The sequence below is a fragment of the Anas platyrhynchos genome, chromosome 27 (genome assembly GCF_047663525.1).
Source record: "Anas platyrhynchos isolate ZD024472 breed Pekin duck chromosome 27, IASCAAS_PekinDuck_T2T, whole genome shotgun sequence".
NCBI lineage: Eukaryota > Metazoa > Chordata > Aves > Anseriformes > Anatidae > Anas > Anas platyrhynchos.
The window spans coordinates 5,085,742-5,109,378 of record NC_092613.1 but is presented as its reverse complement, the minus strand read 5'-3'; the positions used below and the strand labels follow the sequence as shown (position 1 = coordinate 5,109,378).

At 63.0% G+C, this 23,637-nt stretch overlaps 1 protein-coding gene across 5 annotated transcripts; it reads left to right on the top strand.

Annotated features, from left to right (window-relative positions):
• Positions 1-385: 385 nt before the first annotated feature.
• TMCC2 (transmembrane and coiled-coil domain family 2) lies at positions 386-23,182 on the top strand. 5 transcript variants are annotated; one of them, XM_027444795.3, is made up of 5 exons: positions 386-705; positions 5,752-6,258; positions 20,443-21,377; positions 21,549-21,684; positions 22,025-23,182. In XM_027444795.3, the coding sequence occupies exons 1-5, from the start codon at positions 541-543 to the stop codon at positions 22,334-22,336; spliced, it is 2,055 nt and encodes a 684-aa protein (XP_027300596.2). In that variant the 5' UTR covers positions 386-540; the 3' UTR covers positions 22,337-23,182. The 5 variants fall into 5 exon arrangements, with proteins under 5 accessions (XP_027300596.2, XP_027300598.3, XP_027300599.2 ...); XM_027444797.3 differs by lacking the exons at positions 386-705; positions 5,752-6,258 and adding exons at positions 11,099-11,225; positions 12,581-12,696; XM_027444798.3 differs by lacking the exons at positions 386-705; positions 5,752-6,258 and adding exons at positions 12,581-12,696; positions 13,274-13,380.
• Positions 23,183-23,637: the final 455 nt, after the last annotated feature.

Here is a 23,637-nt window from a genome sequence, read left to right as displayed (position 1 = left end):
ACAGAAAAATCCCGCCATCAAATAAACCCACCAAATTAAAAAATGTGAATGCATTAATTACAAGACCTCTGACCGCCCCGCAGGCTCCCTCCCGCATCCCCCCAATCCCCCCCCCGCTGCCCGCTCCCGGGACCGTGCCCCCCCCCCCCCAATCCCCCCCCCCCAACCCCTCTGCTCCCCCTCAGCCAATCCCCTCCCTTCGCCCCGCCCTCCTCGCCTCCCCATTGGCTGCGGCGGGTGCCGCTCAAGGCGGCGGCGCCCGGTACCGGCGGCGGCGATGCCGGGGGGCGCGGGGCCGGCGCGGCGCGGGGCCGGCGGCCGGGCCGGGCCCGGCGGGGCGGCGGCGGCGGCAGCAGCGGCGGGCGGGGGGGGGGGGGCGGCGCTGAGCCCTCGGGCCCCACAGCGGCCTCCCGGCTGCCGCCGCCCCCCGCCGCCGCCTCCACCACCGCCACCGCCGCCGTCTCCGGTGGTGGTGGTGCTGCTGCGGCCGTAGGCACCGCCGCCGCCGGGGGGGTTTTTTGGGGGGGGTGGGGGGGCGGCATGAAGCGGTGCCGCTCGGACGAGCTGCGGCAGCCCGAGGAGGGGGCTGAAGGCACCGGGGAGCCGCCCGTTGCCACCGTGATGGAGCCCAAACCGGGGGAGGCGGCGGCCCCCGAGGTGGGGGGCGGGGGGGCTGTGGCCAGAGCCAAGCCCCCGGACCTCAAGGTGAGGGAGCGGGGGGCACCGGGGGGGAACGGGGGGGGAGGTCCCCGGGGTCCTTTTTGGGGGTAGCGGTTGTGGGGTGGGAGGGAGAAGGGGTGGCGGCACCCCCACGGTGCTGCTGGTGTCACCTTGGGGGTGCGGGGGTCCCACCGGGGGAGGGGGGGTCACACCGGGGGGGGGGGGGGTCCCACGGGGGTGGGGGCTTTTGGGGGGAAGGTGCGCTTGGGGTGAGGGTGGTCCCGGGATGGGGATGGTCCTGGGATGGGGATGCTCATGGCTTGGGGATGCTTTTGGGATGCTCTTGGTTTAGGGATGCTCATGTTTTTGGGATGCTTTTGGGATGAGGATGCTTTTGGGATGGGGATGCTCTTGGGATGCTCTTGGTTTTGGGGACGTACTTGGGATAAGGATGCTCTTGGTTTGGGGATGCTCTTGGTTTGGGGATGCTTTTGGGATGAGGATGCTCTTGGTTTGGGGGTGCACCTGGGATAAGGATGCTTTTGGGATGGAGATCTTCATCGTTTGGGGATGCTCTTGGTTTGGGGATGCTCATGGTTTCGGGATGCTCATGGTTTCAGGATGCTCTTGGGATGAGGATGCTCTTGGGATGCTCTTGGTTTGGGGATGCTCCCGGGATGAGGACAGTCCCACAGCGATCACAGGGTGGGAATGTCCCTACAGCGATGCTGCTTTGGGATGCTCCCGGTCCCAGCAGGTCCCAGTTGGGACGCTCCCAGGACAGGGATGCTCCTTCTGTAGGGTGCCGCCAGGGATGGGGGGCATCCATCCCCAGGTTGGGGATGCCTCACGGTCCGTTAGGATACACGGGGCTCAGCACCACCGAGGCCATCACCCCGCTGCCGCCCGACCCCAAAGAGCAGCGATCACAATAGGGCAGGGTGGGAGAGCTGGGGGGGACCCCGCTGTCACCACCAGCCCTGGGCAAGGGGGGCTGCAGGCCCCCTTGGGGGTGTTCTGGGGGGGCTGCATCATCCCAGCGGGCTTTCCTGGGGTCCTGGGTAGGGTCACAGCACCGTCCCTGTGCAGGGGGGGCTGAGCAGACCCTAATAAATAACCCCTGGCTCCGGTTAATGAGGAAGGCGGCAGCACCGGCAGGGGTCCGGGCGGCCGGTCCCGGCTGAAGTTTGGGCAGAAATTGCTCGGGGGGTTGGGACGGGAGCAACTCAGATCCCCGGCCCTTAAAAAGGTCCCCATGGGGTGGGTGGGTTTGCCCGCAGAGGTGAATTTCCCCGCTCGGACCCCGCGGGGGTGGCACTTCCAGGCTGGGGGTTCAAAAAAATTGGGAGAAAAGTGGGAAAATGGTTCTGGGCACCCAGAGGGAGCCTGGCACTCGGGAAAGGGACCCTGCTGGTGGGGCAGCACCGCTTCGGCGAGGTCTTAGGGTCCCCTGTGCCAGGGGACGACACGTCCCGAGGTGTTTGGTGTCACCTGGAGCTTTTTGGGGTGAAGTCACCGGGAAGCCACCCACGTCCCTTGGGTGGCGCGTCCAGCCCCGGCCGGAGCTCAGCCTGCCAAAGTGCCATTGATTTTATCGATGCAGGGACGCTGCCCTGGTGCGGGTTTGCCCTCTTGATGCTCGCCGTTACCGCGTTGGCAGCTCGGCAATTAATTACCCGAACCCTTAAAGTTGCTTCGCCGGGCACGGCGCGGGACAAATCGCAGCCCGGTGCCGCCCGCAGCCTCCACGGGGGATCGGGGCGCTCGTCCCCAGCCTTGCCACCACCACCTCCCCTCCCGTCGCTGCAATCGGTGGCAGCTTGAGGAAGGAAACCATAACCAGAAGGATTTCCTGCCCCAAACCCCGCTGGAGCTGCTCTTCCCGTGCCGCATCCACCTTGGCAGGGGGTGCCTGGCCACAGCCTGGCCTCGTGCCCCGCACCGAGCCCCGCGAGCTCGGCTCCCGGCGGGCAGCCGGCGAGCGTCAGATGTCAACTTTTTTTTTTTTTTTTAACGTTTAAGAACCTTTTTGAGCTGGTGACCCCGGGAACAAAAGGCTGCTTTGTGTTGTCTCCGTCCCCAAACCCCAGCAAAGCCGCGGCAGCTTCGCTTTCCCCAGCCCCACATCCAGCTCCGTCGCTGAGAGCGAAGGCTCCATTAGGGGAAAAAAAAAAAAGAAAAACAACTTCTGGCAAAAGCAGATGCATGACACATAGTTCTGCTTAAAAATATGTTGGGTGGCAGCGATTTCTGTGCTCTGCAGCAGAGTGACTGGATCCATACAAAACACTGCAGAGGGAAGCAGCCCGGCCCCGCGGTGCCTCCCCGGAGCCGTTCCCTGCTCGGCCCCACTCCCACTTTTCCCCGAGCGTGGCCGAGCTGAGCGCTCTCCCCGGGTTTCCTCCTATTTTCCCAAACGAGCTGCTCTGATGGGGCTGAAAGTTGAAGCCTGACGGCGTTTTGCTAGTTTCACCCTCTCGATCTTCACGGTTCCGACCTCTCCCTCCTTTAAAACCCAAACCCAAAAGAGCAGCAACGACACCAGGGAACCATCCTGAGCCCTTCCCCTGGCCTGATCCAAGCCCATATAAATGGAAAACCAACTTCCCGGGGGCTTCCCGAAGCCTCTCCTGGGGCAGGGGACATGAAGGACACAGGGAGGTCCCACCCTGGGACGCGCAGCCCCTTCTGTGGGTGCAGAGGGTGCCCTGCCCCGAGCAGTGGGGCTGGGAGATGGTGGCTGGAGGGTCGGGGGGAAGCCTGAACCCCCCAGTTCCTCGTGGCAGCTCCGTCCCACGGGCTGGGTTCATTTTTCTTGCCCCTTCCCGGGGCAGGATTTAGAGGACGATGCCTCTGCATAAAGGTCGCCGGTCCCTATCCCGAACGCCGAGGTACATTTATATTTAATCCCTCGCCCGAACAATTTTCCCAGCGTATTTTGGTCTGAAAAGGACACCGCCAAGGTGAGCTGGGTCCCCTGTGGCTGGCGGAGCAGAGCTGCTGTCAAGCAGCTCGAGCAGCAGCAGCAGCAGCAGTGTGGTCACCGGAGCAGCTTCATCCAGCACCAGCTCACCCAAAACTCTCGGGGTGCCAGCAGGGACCCCACCAGGTCCCCCCTTTTCCACCCGGGGGGCTTCACGCTGAGCCCCCAGCCCCCGAGGAGAGCATCCTCCTGGGCAGAAGATGTTTGTCTGGGACCCCGGTGCTGCCCCACGGTGGGGACCTTGCCTTGGTCCCCAGCCTGGCTGCGGGGTGCTGGTTCGAACAGCTCCCCCCGTGCCCTAAAATGCGGGGTGTTGGATGATTTGGGGTGGTTTGGGGTGGTTTTCCAGCCCCTCTACAGTGCTTCCAGTGGGCTTCCAAGGCTTGGCTGGAGCCCCTGAGTGGGCCAGGGCTGTAAATAATTGTTAAAAACACCAAGAGTTGAGTGGGACTGCACAGCGTGGGGCTGTGCCGGGAGGTTACAGCAACAAGATCCCCTCCCTGCGCATCCGAAACCCAAAAAACACGGTCTGGGCATCGGGACAGATCCCAGCAAGAGCTGAAAAAAAAACATTTAGGGAGGAAATGGGGAGGTTTCGGCACGGGGGGAGCATCAAGGGCAAAACCCAGTGGTCCCCCAGTGCAGGGGAGCAGCATCCTGGGATGAGCCTTCCCCCTGCCGTGCTGATGCTGTAGAAGCGCCCTCGTAGTAGGATTTTTTTTGGTTTCCTCCCCGTTTTCCCCGAGGCAGGGCAGGGCAGGGGTCCTTGCTTCCCCCCTGCACCTCCCCAGGGGCTAACAGCACGCCCGGGGCCACGCCGTAGCTTCGGTGTTGGGAATCCGGGGGTTTGGCGTTATTACCTACCTAAACGCTGCCTCTGTTTCCATAGAGACTCTATAAATAGCAGAAAATTTAAATCACAATTTCCCCGAGTAGCAGCAAGCCGGCACTGCCGATTTAGCCTCTACTTCTGGGGGACAGCCGCAAGGATCGGGGTGTTCATTACGGGTGGGGAACAGCGGGATTAAGGGTTTGCCCTGCAGCCTTTAGCACCGTGGGGGCTCCGTGCTGCCTGTGGCACCCCAATTCCTTGGGCACGTTGTGGCTGTGATGCCAGTTAGGCCCTGATGGGCTGGGACATCGGGGTTTTCATGCCTGGGGTGTTAGGGTGTGGGGTCCCTGCCGTACAGACGCGAAGTCCCGTGGGCATCCGCAGTTCCCGGAGCCTGTCCCAGACCTGTCCCCTCCTCGAGAAAGCAGGATTTGGCCAAATCTGCTGGGGCTGTTCCTGGCTCCCAGCTCGGAGCCTGCTGCAAGCTGGTTCTCAGGCACGAGTAAATGACGGCACCGCGATTCCAGGAACCAGCGTCCCCAGGGAGAGGTCCCAGCCGCACTGAATCAGGGCTGAAATGTCCCCGGACCGCAGCAGGGTCAGGATTGTCGGCCTCAAGGCTCGGGCACTTCGCTTGGCACCGTCCCTGTTTTGGAGCCGAGAGCAGCCTCATGCCACGTTGTCTGCTGGTCCCTGGCTGGGAGCTGTGGTGTCACCGTTCCACGGGGCCAGCCTGGTCCGTGCTGGGCTGGGGGGCTGTGGAAAAATCCCATTTCGGAGAGGAGCTGGCTCTTGGCAGCGTGTTGGTGCCCGAGGCTCTGAGGTTTCTTGACCGGGGGGGTTTCTTGCTGAAGAAAATGCTGCTGTGCCCCTGCTGCCCCAGGTCGAGGCATCTCAGAGGGACAGCACCCATCAGAGACCTTCCCGTGGTGTGGGTGATGCTGCTGGAGCCGCAGCCCTGAGCCTCACCGAGCCACCTCGCGTGTCCTCAGCCCTCCGTGCCACCAGCTGGGCGCTGATACCCGACAGCCACGGGTACCCTGGCGGCTCCTTTTGGGTGCGAGGGTCCCCAGCACCCTCCAGCAGCTCTTTAACCCCTCAGCATCCCATCCCACGGTGCTGGCACCGGCACCATCCATCAGAGCCGTGCCGGGGACATCCCTGGCGGGGCCCATTTACCACTTGCCAGGGCATCTGTGCCATCAAACTGGGAGCGAGGCGATGCCAGCCTTCGCGGGCAGTATCGGGGCATCATTTTCCTCTCTTCCCCTCGCAGAAAATCCAGCAGCTGTCCGAGGGCTCCATGTTCGGCCACGGCTTGAAGCACCTCTTCCACAGCCGGCGGCGGTCGCGCGAGCGGGAGCACCAGAGCTCGCAGGACTCGCTGCCGCCGCACTACGGGCTGTCGGACCACGAGTCCCCCGACGAGAAGGAGCGCTCCCCAGAGATGCACCGCGTCTCCTACGCCGTCTCCTTGCACGACCTCCCGGCTCGCCCCACCGCCTTCAACCGGGTGCTGCAGCAGATCCGCTCGCGCCCCTCCATCAAGCGCGGCACCAGCCTGCACAGCGGCAGCCGGCGGGCCAAAAGCGGCTCGCTCGAGCCCCAAAAAGGCAGCCCCCACCTCGTCCGAAAAGCCCCCCAGGACAGCAGCCTCACCGCCATCCTGCATCAGCACCAGGGCCGGCCCAGGTCCTCCTCCACCACCGACACTGCCATCCTCCTGGCCGAGAGCGGGGCCGTCTACCTGCTCACCGAGGACACCGAGAGCCTGGCCGATAAGGTAGGGCTGCGACCTGCTACCCCTGGGGGGGCTGGAGGGGGGCACGGGGTGGTGAAACGTCCCCTCGGGGTGCACGGGGGTTGTGGAGGAGCCAGGGGTGGAGGCTGCGGGGGTCTGTGCCTCTGCCAGGGCTGGGGAAGGCAGGAATGTGCTGACCCCCACTCCCAGAGCGAGATTTGGGGGATGGAGGAGGCTGGGTAAGAGTGGGATCCTGGTAATGAATCCCACCTGAGGTCTTTAGCACGGGACTGAAGGCACCTGCAACCTGCTCCCGTTCCTCCACGCGCTCAGGTTGTCTCCTGGAAGAGCTGTGGCAGGATAGCACTGATTTTTCGCTGTGCTGTGGACAAATATTTCCCATCTGAGCCCCTCAGCTGTTGCTTTGAGGTGTGAGTCAGGAGGTGACTGCTGCCCTACTGCCGGGCAGACACGGGTTGGATCTGCTGCTAACCCAGAGAGGGCTCAGTGCGCAGAAACTGCTGCGGGGTGCTGGTGCTCAGCCCCGTGGATGGATTTTGAGAATGAAATCCGTGCTGGGAAGCAGTCCCAGCACCCAGCCCCTGCTGTTAACCAGGACAGCGGGACACCCAGAGAGCCTCAGGCCACAGCCAGAACGAACCCAAGTTTGGGCAGACGAGACAGCAGGGCCACCTGCTTGGTTATTCGCCAAGAGGGGATGGAGATGAGCAAGGAAAAGCCAAGACACCGCCTTGGTTATTGGCTCAGAAGGGATGGGGATGAGCAAGGCTGCGTTCGGAGCCGGTTATTTTATAGGGGCAGGGATGGACGCAGGCAGAATGAAAGGAAAAGTGACCTTTGGGGACAAAATTGCCCGGTGGTGCTGCTGGTGCCCAGCAGAGGATCGCTCTGTGCCGGGCTGAGGCTGCAAATGGGTGCCCCCCCCCTCCCCCCGCTGTGATTGTTAAACCGCGCTGCGCATAGCTAACGGGGAGGCTGGTGTTTCCATCTCGCGTTTAGCCCTGTTAATTATGAAACAGCCGAGATTAGCACAGCCACACGGCGCGCTGAGGACAAGGTACAGGTGGCGGGAGGCGAACGGCACCCGCAGCGGTGCCGGGAGGGCAGGGGGCTGCTGCCAGGGGGTGGGCTGCCCCCATGACGTCCCCTGCTGGAGCTCAGCCTTGCCAAAACGCGCTGGGTTTGGCAGTGCCACAAAATCCTTAGCCCAGCACTCAGAAATAAAGGATTGCAAGGATTCTCCTTCTCTGCTTCTTTTCTTAGTGTCTGCAGCTGGCGGGTGTCAGCCGTCTGCAGCCCCAGCAGCTGGCAGCATCCACTTTTTATGATTCAAGCCCCAGCAGCGGATTGGCAAAGCTGTGGATCGGGGCAGGGACGTGGCCAGGCGGGCTCGGGCAGCCCCTGCCTGTGTTGTTGGGCGAGCGGCTGAGTTTTGGGGGGCTCAGCAGCACCAAAAGAGGGAGGGCAGTGGTAGCAGGTCGCGGGAGGGAGGTGGCAGCACACGGCTAAGATGCTTTGCACGGCCAGGAATAGCTCTGTAATAGGATGAAGGCGGCTGGGCAGAGCTTTGGGGTGCGCTAGCGGAGGGGGTGTCAGGTCCCCAGGAGCAGGGCCCCCCGAGGCTGCTCCTCTCCCCTTGGCGCTCAGTGCCCGAGAGGGCAATCTGACCCGGAGACTCCCGTTGCCCCGTGAGGTAATGGAAAGATGCTAACCAGATCCTTTTTCTTTCTCTTTTCGCTCGGCTTTTTCTGCTCCGCCGCCTCGGGCTGCAGCTGACGCTGGCGGCTGGTGCCAGCGCCGGTCCCTGTGACAGTGGCGTGGGGCCGGGGGCACCTCCAGGACGTGGGAATCTGGCCCCAGAGGGGAGACATGTCACAGGAACCAGCTCTTTAGGTCCTCCTCCTCCTCATTTACCGACCGGGACCGCCTGCCCGTGTCCCAGCAGCCCCACTCCTCCCCGCTCCCTCTCCTCCAAGCTGTGCCAGTGCAGGGCCAGGTTCAGAAAACCCAAATTTCTTCCACATGGCCCCTGGCTTCTGCCCTGCGAGGAGCCCGGTCCTGCTGGTCCCCCTGCGGTTGCAGACGAAGTTTGGAGCCGGAGCAGCTCCAAAACCTTGGGGAGGGGGAGCAGAGCGGGTCCGGGACTGCTCACGGAGCAGCACAAAGCGCGCAATAAAGGGATGAATAATTAACTGCATATGGCACAAAGAGTAGTAAGGAGAGAGGCAATGCTGGCGCCTTTGTGGAGCAGTGGAAAAAGAGCTATTTAGAGAAACAAGAGCTACGTGATATTCTCGTGCCATATTATTTTTCCAGGGCCCAAAGGAAGGCCGGCCTCCTGCCCGCTGCCCCCTCCGTCTGCCTCCTCCATCCCTCCGTGGGTACCGTGGCCAGAGAGGGTGCCGAGCCCTCCGGCCTCACCTGGCCTTGGCCAAAATACTTCCCCTTCCTTCAGCTACAAATCCAGCAGCCACTGAGGTCCCGGGGCCCGCAGGAGCCTTGCAGGATGATAAAAGCGTTTGGCACTTGCACGCTATTGAAAATCAATCCCTGTGGGCAGGAGGAAAACCTTCCTGGGGCTTGGGAGGAAGCCCTCGTCTCTGCAAGGGCCAAACCAGCCCCTGCGTGCCCACAGACACCCGCAGGGGGGACGTGGCAGCACCAAGGGCACCACGGCCCCATTTCACCCTCGGACTGGAAGCCGGAGCCCCAGGGGAGCGAGGGCCCTTGCAGAAAAGCCGTTTTCCCCCAGAAACTTCATGCTGAATTTTCCGTGACCGCCCGAGCGCGCTGGCTTAATCCCTCGTGGAATTGCTCAGCCTCAGTTTTTGAGCAGCTCTCGCCTTTTCGTTTCGTTTTTCCCATTAGGCTCCTGCCGGGTTTGCTCTCCCCACCTTTTTGAGCTGGTTCCTCACTGAGTCCCCACGGTCCCCACCAGCTCCCAGCCCCCCTCCCGTGTCCTCCCCACCGGAGGCAGCTGCCAAGGACAAGGCTTTGCCTGGGGGGGCACGGGGACAGGACCGCGGCACCGTCTGGGTGCTCAGCACCGGGTGCTGGTTCTGGCTGGGGCTCGGTGTAACTGGAGAGCTGTCCCGTGTGCCCCCACGCTGTCTGAGCCATCCCGTGCCCTGGCACAGCAGCCCGAACAGTAACCGGAGCCACACGGGGCCGTGCTCAGGCCCCCAAGAGAAGGGTTGGCACCGTCACCGTGCACCACAGGCAGGGGACACGGCTGGGGACAAGGCTCCGCTTTGCAGGGCTGCCCCCACCTGCAGTGCACATCCTTGTGGCTGCCTCCAACCGTCCCTATTGGGCACAAAAAGCAGCAGAGGTGAGGGTGGGATCAGGGGGAGGTGGCAGAGCTGTCCCCTGCCTCCTGCGGGCAGTGGCACACGGCTTGGGACCCGCGGCTCTGCGGCTTGGGGCTGCTTTGAGAACTGCAGCTGTGCCCTGCGTGCCCAGGGGTTTGGGATAGGATAGGACAGGATGGGACAGGACATTTCACTCAGAAGAGACCTTCAGATGTCACCTAGTCCATCTGCCTGACCTCTAAGGCTTCCCTGAGCCCAGATTTTGCTCCCCACGGAGCCCCTCGGGTGTCCTGGGGGAGCCCTGCGGGGCGCACCGCTGGGTTTCCAGCTCCTCTGCTCCCCCAGGCATTTTTGGGGTTCACCCTCGTGCCTCAGCTGGGATGTGCTGCTGGGTTTTTAATGCAAGGAGGTGACGACTTGCGGCCGTGGTGGCACACGTGGGGGTGGCAGCAGCAGCAGTGGGGCAAAGGGAGGCTGCAGGCGGCAACGGGGGCGTGCTGGAGAGCTGCCCCCTTATCTCACTAATCTCCTCCTGGTGACCCGCCAGCACCGGGCAGGCGGACAGGAGGTGATTACCACCGGGGCCAGCCACCGAGCCAGCCAGCAGCGGCTGTGGGGCCCCCCCTTGGGCTCCGAGCCCCCCCCTGGCAGCGGGGTCAGCACCGGGAGCCGGTGCTGGTGGGGTCAGAGCACCCCGGGGGGAACCGCGGAGGGGCTGGGGGCATGGTGCTGCCGGGGAGCTGCGTGGAAACCTGCGGGGCCTGCGGGATGGGGCACGGCCAGGTGAGCCCCCCAAAAAAAACACAGGGGCAGTGGGGCTGGGAGGGGGCCAAGGGGGGGAACTGGGGGCTGGATGGTGCCGTTAGAGGGCAGCGTTACCGCAGCGGCGTGCGTGGTGACGGGTGGCACGCGGGTGTCCGTCCGTCCATCTGTCCATCCGTCCGTCCTCACTGTCCCCAGGGAAGTGACAGCACCAGCTGCCACCACTGCCAGACCCCCCCGAGCCCTCCCGGCGCAGATGCTTCCCCCGTGGGACAGCGGGGACACAGCGGGGGGCAACGGGGGGCTCCTTGTGCACGTCCCGGCTTCAGGCTCGTGGCTGGAGCCTCGCGTATTTATAGGCTCGGGGTGGCTGCTTTGGGGTGGGGGGGTCGGTCCTTGGAGCCCGATCCCCGGTGTCCTCAGAGGCACAGGATTCCCCCCGCTCTCTTTAGGTGCCCACCGTGTGCGTGGCCGTGTCAGGGTGAGGCCGGTTGGAGACCCCAGCGTCCCCTGAGCACCTACCCTGGGGGTTCCACTGGCTTGGGGACACAGAGGGGATTTTGGGGGGGGCTCCGGGTGGCCCCAGCAGGCGAACAGCAGCCGGGTGCTGGCAGCCTTCGCCCCGCTGCTCGGGGCACTCAGGCAAAGTTCAGCTCCCCTTTGCTTGGCACCGGCTGGGCTCCGCTGGCATCCCAGCGCCTTGGGTTTCAGGGCGGGGAGGGGACGGACGGCTCGCTCGCCTCCCACGGCTCCGGTTACCCAGAACTTGTCTCAGTCGACAACTGGGACAACTGGGACGGGCGGAGGGACGGCGGGGACCCCGCGCAGCCCAGCCTCGGGGGCGCTGAGCAGGAGATGCCGCGGTGCCAGGAGCTTGCTGCTAGGAAGCCGGGTTTGTTCCACAGCGCTTCTGGAGTATCCTTTGTGCACGGGGATGGCACGGGTGGTGTGGCTCGGGCAGGGGGATGCTGCTGGGAGCTTTGGGTAGGGTTTCTCCTGGTTCCCTGCCTCAGTTTCCCCAGCTGGGAACGGGGCCAACGCTTCCGTGCGCACGGTGAAGTTCCTTGCACCTCTTCAGGAGCGGCGACGCCTCCGTGCGGCCCCACGAGTGCCGTGGCTCTCAGGAGGAGCTGCTGAGCTCCTCAGCAAACCAAGACCCCGGAGCTGGACGTGGGCAAGTGCTGGCCCCCATGTCCCTGTCCCCATGTGCCACAGGGGAACAACAGTCCCTGCGTGGTGGCAGTGGGGGGGGCTCATCGCCTCCCTCCATCGGGCTGGCGCTTTGCGGAGCGGTTGGGGAAGAGCAGATAATAGCTGGGAAGACAAAGACACCCGGGATTGCTGCTTAATTAATTCAGGAGAAGGAGAATATCAGGCTCTCGTACTGATTCACCCCCTAGCAAAAGACATCGTGTTCCTCAGCCTTCTCTGACATATGGCTGTTGTTTCCAGCCCACCCCCGGCTCCTGCTCGCCGACAGGCAGGGGATGCCAAACGCACGCTGCCGCCTGCCCCGGGAGGCAGCTGGGGTGGGGAGGGGTGACCTGATGGGGCGGATGGGGTGGGCGAGGGTTTGTGTCCATCCCACGGCCTCTCAGAAGCAGCAGCTGGAGGCTGCGGTGGGGCCGGGAGCAGAACTGGGCTCCTGGAGGCTGAGTCAGGATGGGCAGAGCAGGGTCCTGCCTCCGGACTCCTCACCCTGCTGCGTCCCCTTCTCCCTACACCCCCCCACAAACCCTGCCCATATAAGCCACTGCAAATCCCCCACAGCAGCACGAGCACCGGCTCAGCCACCAGCAGCACCGACATCCAGCTGCAGCACGGGCTGGGGCTGCTGCTGGCACCTCTCACACCGCGGGACCCAACCGGAGAAGTGGCAGCACCACCCCTAGAGCTCCCGGGGTGCTTCCCTCCGGTAAAACAGCCAGAATTTTCCCCCAAAATTCTCCCGGCACAGCCAGGACCCTAGTTGTGAGGGGTGGTCCGAGCAGAGGAGCCCCTCGTGGTGACCACGCTGTGCCCAGCTGGTGTCCCCTGGGTGCCAAGGGCAGCGTGGCGAGGCAGCGCACGGCGGTGCCGCTTGTGCTCGGCGCTGGGACCGGCCCCTGCGGCTCCCAGCCCGTTGCCTCTCCCCTCTTTGGGCTCCCTCCCCGCTCGCCAGCCCCGCGCTGCCTGTTCTTGGCTGCTTCTCAGCCTCGCGGAGCCTCCTCTGCAAGCGCACGGCGCGCCTTCCTCTGCCCCTTTCCGCTCCTTAACCGCAGCCATGGCAGAGGGAGAGCGAGCCCTTTGCAGAAGCGAGCAGGGCACCCTCATGCCCGAACCTCATCCTCCTGACTCCTGCCCTGGGAAGAGGATATTGCTCTTAAATTCCCTGCTGAGTGTCTTTGTAAGTACCCCCCCCCCCGCTCTCCTTCCAGCCTCCGGGTGCTGGCGAGGCCCTCGGGGTGCGCAGGGGGCGAGGAGCGGGGCAGTGCCTGGGTGCTGGGTCAGGATGTGCGCGGGGCTGGCTGGCTCCTAGGGTCCGGTCGCAAGCTTTCAGGTCCCCTTTGGGGCAGGTCTCCTGCTTTGGACTCCAAACACATCGGGGGAAGCGAGGGTGAGGAAGGGTTCGGCTCCAGCAGCATCCCAGCTCCCGAGAATCCGCCTGCAGCTTCCCCAGCCCCGGCACGGCCACCCCGCCGCACAGCTCGGCTGCTGCTTCTCTGCTTTTGTCCTCGCTTCTCTGCTAAGCTCAGGCACAGCCAGGAAAGGCAGAGCCAGAGCCCCAAATTCACCGTGTGTCGGTGCTGGGTGACCCGTCTGTGGGTTGAGGTGCTCGGGCAGGGCTGCGGTAGGCAGTCGGGGCTGGGTTCTGCACCACGCAGCCCCAGCAGGCACCAAACGCGCTGAGATTTTGTGGCGATCCAGGGATTTCCTTCGCACGGGAGCCGGGATTTATTTATTTCTAAATTTGCTGCTTGCAGGCAGGCCTGAAAAACCCTAGCTCCCACTTTCTAAGCAGCCGACTCAACCCTCCTCAGCAGAACCAGTGCTAAGGATGAAGGGGAGTCCGCCGCCGCCGGCATCTCGGGTAATTTCCTTGCCCATCTCCCCCCTTTTCCTTCTAGCTGGGGCTGTGCCGAGCCCCCCGGGGGTGGCAGCCAGGCTGCCCGAGCTGTCCCGGGGCTCGAGGGTGCCGTGGGCTTCTCACCCGTGCAGGAGGGAGCCGTGCCTTGGGGATGGAGGTGCTGCAGCCCTGCCTCAGCTGGCTTTGCGGGGCATTTATAGGCTGCATCCCCACTGCTTCCATTATTTGCCGGCCTTCCCCGTGCGCTGAGGAGCTGCACGCAGGTGGGTTCCCCTGAACCAGGGGGGGCACAGCCCCGAGGAGCCCCCTCCTCCCCGACCACAGTGCTTTAACCCAGGGAAAGGCGAAGTCCGGCACCGAGCAGCGAGGGGGTTTCCAGAGTTCCTCGTGCACCCGGGGATTTTTCCTGCCCTGCTGAGGCCACGGAAGAGCAATGGGAAGTGACCTCGGGCTGCTGTGCTAAAACGAGAAGCGGCATTAGGAGGTGTTGGAGCCGAAGATGACGGTGCCCCACTAATAGGAGATGTGTCACGTCCCCAGGCATCCGCTGCCTGGGGCTCGGCCCGGCTGCAGGACCTGCCTTGGGGAGGGCAGATTCTTCCTCAGAAGAAGGGCTCGGCCCCCTATGGTAGGCACAGCTGGTTTCTGCTCCTGGGGGGTTCAATTTAGGGGGGGAATCGGCGCTTCTCAGGGATCCGTGGAACCTGCTGCCCCTCGGGCACGGTGCTGGCACGCACGCAGCTTGCTCGTGCCGACGCAGCAAGATGCAGGGAGGAAGTTTTTCCTACAAAATCCATGGGGACAGACCTGAGAAATACGGGGGCTGCTGACGGTGCAGGGTGTAGGAAGCACCCGTAGGGGTTTTGTGGCCTGCAGGGTCCCCCCCTTGTGTCCCCAGGCACTCAGCTGGTGTGGGGCTGCGCGTCCTGGGGCTGGGGCGTGGGGACCGAGCGGTCCCCTCCAGGGCCACTTCCCAACCTCGGGGTAGGAGCCCCGAGCTGTTCAGGCAGGCAGAACGGGCGAGCGGTGCTGCTGGGGGCTGGATTCAGCCCGTCTGTTCCTCACCCTCGAGCACCGGCTCCCCAAAACGCCTGCCAGCCCTGCTGGGGCTGTCCCCGGGGTGCCATGCACCGTGCCGGTGTCGCAGCGGGTCCCTCGGAGGGAACAAGGGATTTAGCGGGGTGCTGAATTGTGCTTTGGCAGCCTCGCAGCACGGAGGGCTGTGGGCACGGTGCTGGTGCAGGAGGATGTGCTGAGGGTGGCTCCGGGAAACGCGTCCCTGCCCCTGTGCCCGTTTCCTCCTGTCGTGCTGCTCCCTTATCTGCAGCCACACGCGGTCCTGCAGCCCGGGAGCACCGGCAGCCCGCAGCCACCCTCCTCTCTAGCCTGCCAGAGCCCACGTCTGCACCCAGAGCACCTCGGAGGTGGCACCATGAGCTTCCAGGGCAGGGACAGACGCAGGGACAGCCCGAGAGATGACGGGAGGCGAGGCTGAGCCGTGCTGCGGGCTGTCTGCTCGCCTCGGCTGTGGGAACAGAACGACCATCCCCATTAAACATGGATCTGGGTCACGATCAGCTCATCGCCCTGGCCCGTACAATTAAATGCGTGGCTCGAAATCCTTCCCGAGCTCTTGTTGTCTTTATGCCTTTTTTTTTTTTGGAAAAAGAGCCTGACCGGAGAACCGCAGCTGAATCCTTGGCGCTTGGCGCTGCAGCCGTGCAGGTGCTCGGGTTGTGGCTGCAGGTGGTTGGAGGTCGCAGACAAGCCCAGCATCATCACGGTGCTCTCGGGGCTTTGGGCTGGCACAGGATAAGGCTCTGGGCTCGAATTCTGCTTCCCTCAACCGCTCGTATTCGGTCCTGGGAGCTGGGAACAGGCTCCAGGTCTCCTTCCTCGCCCGGGACTTTGGCTTTGGCCAGCACAAGCTGCGCCGGCCCTGGCATAAAGCGGTGGCTGACGGGGACTGCAGGCTGCCAGCAGCTGCTGCGGTACCCGAGCCTGCCACAGCCCTGCCGGCCTCTCAGCTGTGCCATTTAATACCGCTTTAATTGCACGTGGGGGAATCACGGCCGAGAGAAAGCCGAGTATCAAGTACCTGGAGCTGGCGAGTGGGCGGAATGGCTGCGCTCGGCGTTGCCTCCTCCCGTGGCAGCGGCTCCCACAGTCGGTGCAAGCTTTCCCGTCACTCCGAGCTGGCTGGTTCCTGGCTTTCTGTCTCCCAAACCCATTTGGTGGCCGTGGTTTTTTTTTTGGTTTGGGCTACGGGAACCCTCCCAGGCTGCTGTATGGCTTTTGGCACAGCGCAAGGTGGCATTGCACCGGGGGCTGTGGTTGTGCCGTGTCTGCACGGCGCCTGTTTGCACAGGCACTGTGCAAAAATTGCTTTGCTCCTGCAAAAACCTCCAAAAAGGGGGTTCCAGCACCAGGGTCCCCAGCACCACAGCCCTGAAGTGACTCCGGGGGCAGGTGGTGAGGTCCTGGTGTTTTTTCCTGCCGTGCTAAAACTGGGGCTCTGGAAGCTGAGAGCGATTCCCGAACGTGGTGGATTTCGTTCCAAAATATTTCCCAGCGGAAGCCCCCAGCCCCGAGCCTGCATTACCACGCAGAGCCAGCCCCGAGCGCGGTGGGTGCCCACGCTCAGCTGGGGACGGAGCCCCCAGGGAGAGCAGGGAGGGAGCGGAGAGCAAGCCCTGCACTCGCAGGCAGCCGTGGGCGTTAAACACGCAGGCAGAGAGCGCGGAGCTTTCGCTGCCCCCGTTCCCCCTTGGAGACCCCCCCGCAGCGGGGCTCACCCCGGAGAGGTGAGGATCCAACGAGCTTGGCCTCGATCGGAGCCGGTGCTGGGCTGCAGGATGCGGCCGGCGGCTGCTCCCTGCTTTCTATGTTGTATTTTTTCCCCCCTGGAATTTGGCTTTGTGTGCGTCTCAGCCGGGTTCTCCCCAACCCTCGCGTCCCGGGCTGTGACGGCGCAGATGGTGGCAGAGCGGCTCAGCACCCCATGGCGGGGCACAGGCAGCGTGGCGGGGCTGGAGGCGGTGTGAAGCTCCCGCTGGGGAGGAGGGGGGGGATGGATGAGGGGTGTTTCTTGCGTTACAGCCCTGAGAGCTACAGTCGGTGAGAGCTGTAAACAGCTCGGGCGGATTTACTGAGTCGGCAAGCCCGCGGCACACAGCTCAGCCCCGATGCTGCGCTCGCTGCCCGCGCGCCTGCAAAGCTCGTGGGGCCGCGGGGACGGCTCTGCCGGGGGGGCTGCAGCCCTGAAATCGGGCTGGGGGCTCCGACAGGGGCCGCAGCCCCCTCGTCCCCCCCGCTGCTGCCCCTAAATCCCGTGGCTGCCGTTGCTCCCGGCCATGGCAGCCCGCGCATCGCGGCCAGGCGCTGCGCCACGGTGGGGACGCGGTTGGAGAGCCCGCGCCGAGTAGTCCTGGGGGACCTGACCCTGCCCGCCATGGAGGTAGGTCCTGTGGTCCTTCGGGTTGGAATAGCATCGCGGGGAGGGGGGCAGAGAGAAATTCAGGTTCTCTCGGTGGTTCTTTCCTGGTGCTGCCCGCAGGACCCGGACACGTGTCCGGGTGACTGGAGCCCAAGGTGCGATCTGTGCCGGAGCAGCAAGGGCAGGGTGGGGAGCTCTGCTGTCAACCGAAATCCTTACTGTGCTGCTTCCCTGTAATTAAAAAATATTTTCAGGCTGGGAAATGTGCGGGGGCAGCTGCTGCCCTCCCCTTTGTGCAGCCAGGGCTGGTGCTGGCCAGCAGGCAGGGCGCAAGGGGTACAGGGCTGCCCGCTTCGCGCTGTGCTGCGGGCTTGAAAGGAGAGTGGGAAGTGTGAGTCAGGGCTCCTGCTTCTATTTTCAGCTCCTGGGCTGGGTAGCGTGGTGGGAATAGCGGCTCCGCTCCGGGAGGCAAAGGGCTGGGGGTGCACATGGGGATGGCACAGGCTGGGGACATCCCGAGCGTCCCCGTGCCGTGCTGGGCTGAGCGCGGTGCCGAACGCACGGGGAGGATCCCGAATTATGCTTGTAAAGTGCTTGGAGCCCCCCGAGGAATAAGGGGGGGCTGTAAGCATACAGAAAGCAGAATAGCCAGGAGCTCGAGGAAGCCTCCCGAGAGTTCTGTGCTCAACTTTGGACCAATTCTGCGATTTCTCAAAACGGTTTCACTCCCTTCCAGCCCATGGGCGTGCCGGCTGACCCAGAGCCCCGCGCTGGGGACACGGCTGCAGCCCGGCCCCCCCGAGCCCACGGGGCAGCTCCTGGCCCCGAGCTCCTCACCTGCCACCTGGGCTCTCTTCCACCAAACCCACAGCGGCAAATAAAGCGGCATTGCGTAACCGTGCCCGCCTGTAGCCCTCCGAGTCCTGTTTGCTCAGCTTATTAGCCTGAGCCTTTCTGCATATCTCAGCTCTCCTGGGCTGAACTCTGGTGATAAGAAGCATTTTTCTTCCCGCGTCCTGCATTCCTCCTGCATCCCACATCAGCCCCTGCTCTCCCCTCCGAGCGTGCCTGGAGACTGAGCTGGGGGAGCTGAACGGTTCCATCTCAGCGTGCCTACCAGAATGTTTTCTGCACGTAGGGAAAGTGTGGCTTTTGCTAATCCCCCCAGTAAATCCGCTGCACAGTCATTTGGGCTTGCTGGGATTTAGCCGGCACCGCCTGTTAATGCTGCAGAGGTCTGTGTTGGCTTTTTTTTATTATTATTATTATTTTTTTGGTTGTTTTTGTTGCTTTCACAGCAAGAACCTGCTGGGGTTACCGGAGGATTTGCCCTCACACAGGGCAGAGCTTTCTGTGGTGCCTGGGGAAGGGATTTCACCCCGGCCACGTCAGCGCAGATGGGCAGCATCGGGGCCGTGCCGCTCGCCGCCACCCTGCCCTCCCTTCCCCCCGTGCTCCCAAATACACTCCCACAAATAAATCCCAAAGAGTGGATTTGCAGGAGCTCAGCGCCGCACGAGGTCAGGCGCAGCTGGGGCAGTTGTGAAGAGGGGGCTCGGTGCTTCCCAAACCTTCCCCTGTTTCTCTGAACCCCCTGGGAAACGCCTGGCGTCTCCCCACCTCTCTCCAGCCGTGCCTTTTAAGCAATTTCCCTAATTAAGCAAATCGCAGGCAACCCAGGGAGCCTGGCAGCAGTGCTCTGGAGGTCCTTGCACCCCCCTGAAGCACCCCACGAACAAGGGCTCCTTCACCTCCCCGCCGTCACCGCTGCTTTGGTGCACAGCTCAGATCCCCGCAGGTATCTCCCGAAAGCTCTGCTCGCCTGGCTCCTTCCAGCACCAGCTCCCCGGCACGGCTCGTGCTGTGGGCTTGTACCCGATGTGCCTCGAAAATGCATGGAAATAACAAATTCAGCTTCAGGATGAGCGGAACAGGAGGCTCCGCCGCGATAACCCCACACGTCGTAGAGACGAAGCCTTCCTGGCTTTGTTGGCCCCCTTTGGGGTTCCCGTTTCGGCTTCTCCAGGGCCGCCTTCCTTTTCTAAGGGTGGTTTTGTTCGTTGTGCATCTGGGGGGAAAAAAAAAAAAAGAAGCAATTTCCTGCTGCTTCCAAGTTCTGCCCCTCGATAAGAAACAAAAGCGAAACCCTTCCGTGGGCTGCGGGCTGCAGCGGGGTGACCGAGGACAGCCCGGAGCAGTCTGCAAAGCCTGCAGCTTTGCTGGGTGGGTGCTTTGGGTTTTTTTTCAGAAAATGCTGGTCCACCAGGGATGAAGCCACTTGCAGCTCTGTTCCCGGAGCTCTGTGCAGGCTGGGGGCTGCTTGTCCTTCCCCTTTGCTCGCATCCTCCCTGCCCCGGTAGATCAGTAACGGAGAGAGAAGAGGAGCAGAGGGGCTGGGGGGTGCCTGAGCTCCCTCCCTGCCCAGCTGCGAGGCTCAAACCATCCCAAGAAGACCCCTGCATGAAACACCAACGTCCCGGTGGTCCCCTGCAAGTGCAAACCCTACCTCATTTCCACCCTACACACACCCCAGAGCCACGGAGGCAGGCAGAGCCGCCTCGCAGACCCGCTGAGCAGTGAGGGGGGAGGAGATGCAGCAGCAACGGGAGGGAAAAAACATTTTCAGTGCTTCTCCGAGCCCTGCCTGGGACTCATCACAGATGGGATTGTGGATACACAGCGCCTGGAGAGCATCCCTCCCTCCTGCACAAGGCATTTCCTGGTGATAACACGCCCCTGCGTGACGATCTCGCAGCATTATCCCTATTAAAGGGTCATTCGGGGAAAGTGTGATGGAAATGAGAAATTATTCAGGGCTGCCAACAGTATTTAACTTTCAAGCAGCTCTTAATTAGAAGCCAGGAGCCATTTATACAACCGCGGAGATTTGCATAGGAATCCGCCTGTAAAGCCCAGCCAGGGGAAGATTTGGGATTTTCGGGCGGCGAGGGCTGGTGAGCGCGGGGCCGGAGGCTGGCTTGGAGGATTTGGGATTTGAAGAGCGGCCTCGGGCAGGTGGATTTTTTTTCCCAGCTAAAATTGTCCATCTCGAAACGCGCTGGTAGGTGGCAGCACGCGTTTGCAGAGGGGTGTAGCGATGCCAGGGGAGAAACCCCAGGGAAAGAAGGCAGCTGGGGGGCTCCGAGCATCCCGCCTGCTGCTGCCGAGGGTTCGGGAGCTGAGTCAGGGGCTAGGGCAAAGCTTCTCCTTTCCTGGATGGCTCCGCTCCGTGTCTAGGCTAAGAGCCTTAGCTGCGGGTGTCTCTGCTCCGAGCGAGGACGGAAAGCCAGAGCTGAGCTCCCAGCGGTGCATTTTCCTCGCTGAAAGCCCAAACCAGCCCTTAAGTATAATTAATTTGGTGCTGCGTCCTCCAGCTGGCTTATTCCTGGGATGCCTGCAGTAGCGGCACGGCTGGAAAACGCTCCAGCAACCAGGAAAAAAAAATAAAAACACAAAATAAACCCACTTTCTCCAAACCTCCTCCCTGTTAACCATTCTCCTGCTCCTTCCTCCCCACCCCGCTGCTCCCGTTCCCCCCGTGCACCCCCGTGGTGCTCGGGGCTCCCCATCCCCAGGGGCTGCTCGGGTTTGTCCCCCACTGAGCCCTGCCCTCGTGTCTCTGCCCGCAGCTGGACAAGGGGGACGTGACCGCGCTCAGCCTGCCCGCCGCCGCCGGCCACGGCGATGCCGACGGCCCCATCTGCCTGGACGTCCCCGACGGCACCCCCGACCCCCACCGGACGAAAGCTGCCATCGAGCACCTGCACCAGAAGATCCTCAAGATCACCGAGCAGATCAAGATCGAGCAGGAGGCGCGGGACGACAACGTGGCCGAGTACCTGAAGCTGGCCAACAACGCGGACAAGCAGCAGGCGTCCCGCATCAAGCAGGTTTTCGAGAAGAAGAACCAGAAGTCGGCGCAGACGATCGCGCAGCTGCACAAGAAGCTCGAGCACTACCACAAGAAGCTGAAGGAGATCGAGCAGAACGGCCCGTCCCGGCAGCCCAAGGATGTTTTCCGGGACATGCACCAAGGTCTCAAGGACGTGGGCGCCAACGTGCGCTCCAGCATCAGCGGCTTCGGCGGCGGCGTGGTGGAGGGGGTCAAGGGAGGCCTCTCGGGGCTGTCCCAAGCCACCCACACCGCCGTGGTCTCCAAGCCCCGGGAGTTCGCCAGCCTGATCCGGAACAAATTCGGCAGCGCCGACAACATCGCCCACCTGAAGGACACGCTGGACGACGGGCACCCCGAGGAGGCGTCGCGGGCGCTGAGCGGCAGCGCCACACTGGTGTCCAGCCCCAAATACGGCAGCGACGACGAGTGCTCCAGTGCCACCTCGGGCTCTGCCGGCGGCAGCAACTCCGGGGCAGGGCCCGGGGGTTTAGGGAGCCCCAAATCCAACACTCTGGACAGCCACCACAACAACTTCGACACCATCCTGGAGGAGCTCCGGGAGATCAAGGACAGCCAGTCGCACCTGGAGGACTCCATGGAGGACCTCAAGGCGCAGCTGCAGCGGGATTACACCTACATGACTCAGTGCTTGCAGGAGGAGCGCTACAGGTAGGACCAGGGGGGGTGGGGTGGCGATGTGCATCACCCGGGGTGGCTCTTTTGGGGACCACGAGGCCCCTTCCTGGAAAACCAGAACGGTTTTCCCAGCATTAGGGGGAAGGAGGAGGGGGGTTTTTTGGGGTCCTGCCCGCCCCAGAGCTCCTCTGTCCCCATGCCCAGGTACGAGCGCCTGGAGGAGCAGCTGAACGACCTCACCGAGCTGCACCAGAACGAAATGACCAACCTGAAGCAGGAGCTGGCGAGCATGGAGGAGAAGGTGGCCTACCAGTCCTACGAGAGGGCGCGGGACATCCAGGTAGGGCAGCGCCAGGGCTCAGCACCACGCTGCGCCCTCCACCCGCGGCACCAGGGGGGGACAGGGCATGGGGAGGGGGCAGCCCTTTTTCTGTGCCAGCACCTTCCAGGTGAGGTCCTTGCTGGGACAGCATCACAGCAAGAAGCTGGTACCTAAGCCATGTCCCCAAAATACCTGTCTGTGCCCCAGCACATCGCCATGAGGTTGGGCACGTACCGGAGCTGCGCAAGCAAAACTTTGCAGTCTCAGAGCGTGGGGACAAACCCCCAGATCCCCAAATCCTCAAATCCCCAAATCCCTCGTCGCCACCGGTCGGGTCTAACGCGGCTGCGTCCTGCAGGAAGCGGTGGAGTCGTGCCTGACGCGGGTGACCAAGCTGGAGCTGCAGCAGCAGCAGCAGCAGGTGGTGCAGCTGGAAGGGGTGGAGAACGCCAACGCCCGGGCGCTGCTGGGCAAATTCATCAATGTCATCCTGGCCCTGATGGCCGTGCTGCTCGTCTTCGTCTCCACCATCGCCAACTTCATCACCCCGCTCATGAAGACCCGCATGCGCATCCTCAGCACCGCCCTGCTCGTCCTCTTCCTCTTCTTCCTCTGGAAGCACTGGGACTCCATCACCTACTTTCTGGAGCACGTCCTGCTCCCCAGCTGATCCGCGGCCCCGCTGCTGCAGCCCCGGGGGCTTTCCGTATCCCGTGGAGGAGTGGGACGGGAGGGGAAGGGGGGATGGCAGCAGTCTGGAGCCTTGGGGTCGTTTCTTCACACGCGGTTCGGTCGCTTTCCCGGCCCCTGCTGCGCCTGGCTGCCATGGCTCGGAGCATGGTGGAGTCGGTCCCGCAGGATGCTCAGGGAGGGCAGGATGGGGAACGAGGAGGAGTTTGGGAAGAAACTGGTCGTTTACCTGTTTTTTTTCTAGGGGTTTTAGGCTGTTTTTTTGAGGTCACTCTGGTCTGAAAGCCCATGGGAAGGTCTGCAGAGCCCGCTTCGGGGCTGTCGGGAAGGAGCGAGCTGGACCAAACGGCTCAAGGGGTTACTCAGGGCTGGGTTTTTCCTTTCGCCCTTAAAGACCAAGGTGGTAAAAAGTCCAGGGATGGAGCAGAAGCGAAGCACGTGGCGAAGGAGAAAATGGGTCCAAGGCAAGTGTCGCTGAGCCCGGTGAGCTCGCAGCGGGACATGCGCGGCTGAGCAGCTCCTGCCGACCCCACCAGAGACAGCACCAGCACTGGCACGAGTGAGACCCCCTCTGCTGGTTTCATTTATTTATTTCCCCCCCACACCCACCCTTTGCCTTTAGTCGATCTGATCTCTTCAGGGACACCTGGACTTGCCAGCATCACGCCTCTGAGTCCTCCAGCCTCTGCAACGTGTCGTGTGTGTGTGCGTGTGCGTGCGCGTGCAGTTTTTAATTTAATTCAAGACTCTGTTTCCATTTGTGAATCAAAGCTGGTAGTGCCAGGGGAGGCGGGCAGCTGCCTCCCCAGCCCTACACAAGAGCACAGCATGCTGTCTCGGATGTTTCTTAAATTATTTCCTACATATATATTTCTGTACCACATCTCCACACACACCCGTATATAAATACAGAGAGCGATACAAGCTACGCGCACGGTCAGATCCTCCTCTGGTGCAAATGGGTGCAACTCCGCCGAGGTCGGAGGCACTGAACCGGTTTGCCTCAGCTGAGAATTTGGCCTTTAGCATTTCCTGCTCGGTTGGGGTGCTGGGGGGGCACCCCAAAAGGGGCAGGGGTGGCTGCATCCCCTCCGGTGCCGGCACCCCTGGGAGCGTTTTGGCCACCGGGTGGGCCCTGGATCAGTGCGGCCACAAGGAGAGAAGGGGAGGGGAGCGAGGCTGGAGGAGAGCTGTGCTGGGAGGTAAGCCTGGTACGCTCTGAACCCAGCAGCAGGTTGGGGTTCAGCTGCTTTTGTTGACCTGGGAAGACGGCGACTGGAG